The sequence below is a fragment of the Pinus tabuliformis genome, chromosome 5_1 (assembly GCF_031772625.1).
Source record: "Pinus tabuliformis cultivar Carrire ecotype Pingquan chromosome 5_1, CPIR1, whole genome shotgun sequence".
NCBI classification, from domain to species: domain Eukaryota; kingdom Viridiplantae; phylum Streptophyta; class Pinopsida; order Pinales; family Pinaceae; genus Pinus; species Pinus tabuliformis.
Genome location: NC_142305.1, coordinates 15340837 through 15343476, shown reverse-complemented (window position 1 = coordinate 15343476; position 2640 = coordinate 15340837). Strand labels below are relative to the sequence as shown.

General features: G+C 33.9%; 1 protein-coding gene across 1 annotated transcript; it reads left to right on the top strand.

Moving 5' to 3' along the window:
• Positions 1-560: 560 nt before the first annotated feature.
• Positions 561-1970, top strand: LOC149163304 (transcription factor bHLH101-like). Its single transcript, XM_089429066.1, has 3 exons — positions 561-686; positions 864-1247; positions 1878-1970. Exons 1-3 carry the CDS (start codon positions 561-563, stop codon positions 1968-1970), a joined length of 603 nt encoding a protein of 200 aa, XP_089285192.1.
• The last annotated feature ends 670 nt before the right edge of the window (positions 1971-2640 follow it).

Below are 2640 nucleotides of genomic sequence, written 5' to 3'. Positions count from 1 at the left end.
CCGTTTTATGTGTGAACGCAGGATGCCAATAGGAATCTCGAATCTCAGTTGTCGTTGTAGTTGACCATCAATCTCGACCCACCTGCCTTATCGAAACACCTGGGCCGTAGTTATAAATTCGAAAGATTCAAGGAAAAGATGGATTTAAATTTAAATTTATTTTAAAATTTTAGTAGTAGTTACTAACTTTGTCACAAACAGAAAATTTAGTTGGTTAAACCACCTAATTTTATGAAAAAGTTATGAAAAAAAACGGTTCTACTAGGTAGCCTGGTTTTTTGATTAACCTAAGACAAGAACGATTAACCTAAATTAAAATATTTTGGTCAACGACAAGCATTATGAACATGTTGTCCACTCAATCTTTCTGTATTCATCCAATAAATTCTAACAGTAATTGTATAGCCACCCAATATACATTATTTAATGTGAATCCTCCTCGAATAAATTGGCATTCCAATCACCGAGTGGGGACTAACACAACATTACAACCAAAGCCAGGCATCTCTGAATCATCACGAGTCCCGTACTGACCATAGGCTAGCTAATTCGTATATCTAATGGCCGGGCATGATGCAGCTACCTCAAAAAGGCTTAGTCACAACGCCAATGAAAGAGATCGGCGAAAGAAATTGAATGGACTCTACTCTCAGCTGCAATTATTGCTTCCAAACACAAGTTCAAAGGTAAAATTCCAATCATTTCACTTTGCAACATTTTCAAATCCTTACAGGAAATTAGTTATAGTTTAAATTGGAGTAATGTTCCTCAAACATTAAGTTTTCTGCCGGAATTCTTCTGCTTTCAAAACTCTCCACTGACTAGCATTATTAATCTGTTTATCATTTGCCATTGGTTTTCAGGCGAAACTATACAATCCCACTATTGTCTGTGAAGCTCTAAACTACATTCCTCAATTATGCAATCAAGTCAAAGAACTAAGTAGACAACGTGACGAATTGCTAACTACCAAAAGAATGTCTGAGTGCTCAGTCTTGACTGTACCTGGCAATTCTGAATATAACACGGACCTCAGCGGGTCTTCAGCTCACAGTGTCTCACCGATCATTACAATAAATCGAGCTTTTGAGCGCCCAGATCAGCTGGCGATTACAATTATTACGTGTAAGGTTGGGGGGCTTGTCTTCTCTACTCTCTTGTTCTTGTTCGAACAATTAGGGATGGAGGTCTTCAATGCTTCAATGTTTGTTGCTGGAGAAAATGTGTGTTACAGTATTCACCTACAGGTCAGTCTACTCATTTATTTTTATGTTTGTTAATGTTTCGCATATATTACTTTTAACAGAATTCATGTGGAATTTGTTTTGAAGGAGTGTTTTAACAAAAAGGAGTTGTCTTTAAAGAGATTTTTTTGGAAGTTTTTCTTGTGGGTTTTCCTAGTCAAAATCTGGCAGTAATTTATTGTAATCCCAAGTTTGATAGCTAATTGAGCTAATTTCTGCACAATCAAAGCCTCTCATGGGTTTTTCAGGGTGCTGAATCCAAATATACAGTTAAAAAACCATTTTAAATAATACAAATCAAGATTTAACCTCAATTTTTTCCTTCGGATTCCGTCACCGAAATGTCCAAAAAATCGCACTAAAGACAACTCCATAACAGAATACTTGATCAATCTCAATTCAAAACCAATAAATAAAATTAACTGCTTTTAATATATTATTTTTTTCCCAAAAACATCTAAATTATATATCAAAAATTTATCTTCACTAACTATCCTTAAAAATATCATTTTAAAATTAACTCGAGCTAACCTAGGACAAGAAACTGAGAAGATTATTTTTAACAGTATTGTGGATTGTGTTTCAAGAAACTGAGAAGATTATTTTTAACATTATCGTGGATTGTGTTTTCAGATGAAGGCGAAAATTGGTGACTTGGACATTGCTGCTCTTCGCAATAAGATTATGTTTTTGTGGTTGTCCTCCGAGAAAAGAGCTCAAGCCTGAAAACGATGTGGGTGGGTTGAGTTGCAAAGACGAACAAAATTCTCCAACATTCATCTTTCATAGGAAAATTGTAACCATGATTGCAACTCGTTGTACAAATTCACTAGGTTAATGTATAAGTTCACTGGGTTAAGAATTGTAGGAATATAGGGTTAATGATTGTATGAATTTAGCAAGTTTGACAAATTAAGAGCTGGAAGGTTGGAGTAAGTCGTCATCAATGAGTTGGAGATTGTTAGAGCTTTGATAGTCCAATAACATGGAAGCATCATTTGTTTTCTTAAGAATTAAGTTTAAGAGTTGTGAATATGTTTATTCAATAGATATCATATTTATATTAAAATGTTTTATTATTTTCTTATAATTACATATATATGATTAGTGTTGGTTTAAGAATTTAAAAATTTATTTCTGGACCATTTTTTTTGTTAGGTGGATTTGTTAAAGAAGATATCAAATTTGTGTAGATGTTAGAGGAGATATATAAAATCTTTTTGTAGAGAGAAAGGAAATTGTAAGTGGAAAAATGACACATAAAGGAAGCATGTGAGACAAGGATAATTTTAGGGGCGAATGTTCGCCCTTTGGGGAAATTAAGGGGTTTTAAATTTTTAGTCGACGAATATTTTGTATCATAGTACATTTTTACAAATCACCTCAAATAGCCCAC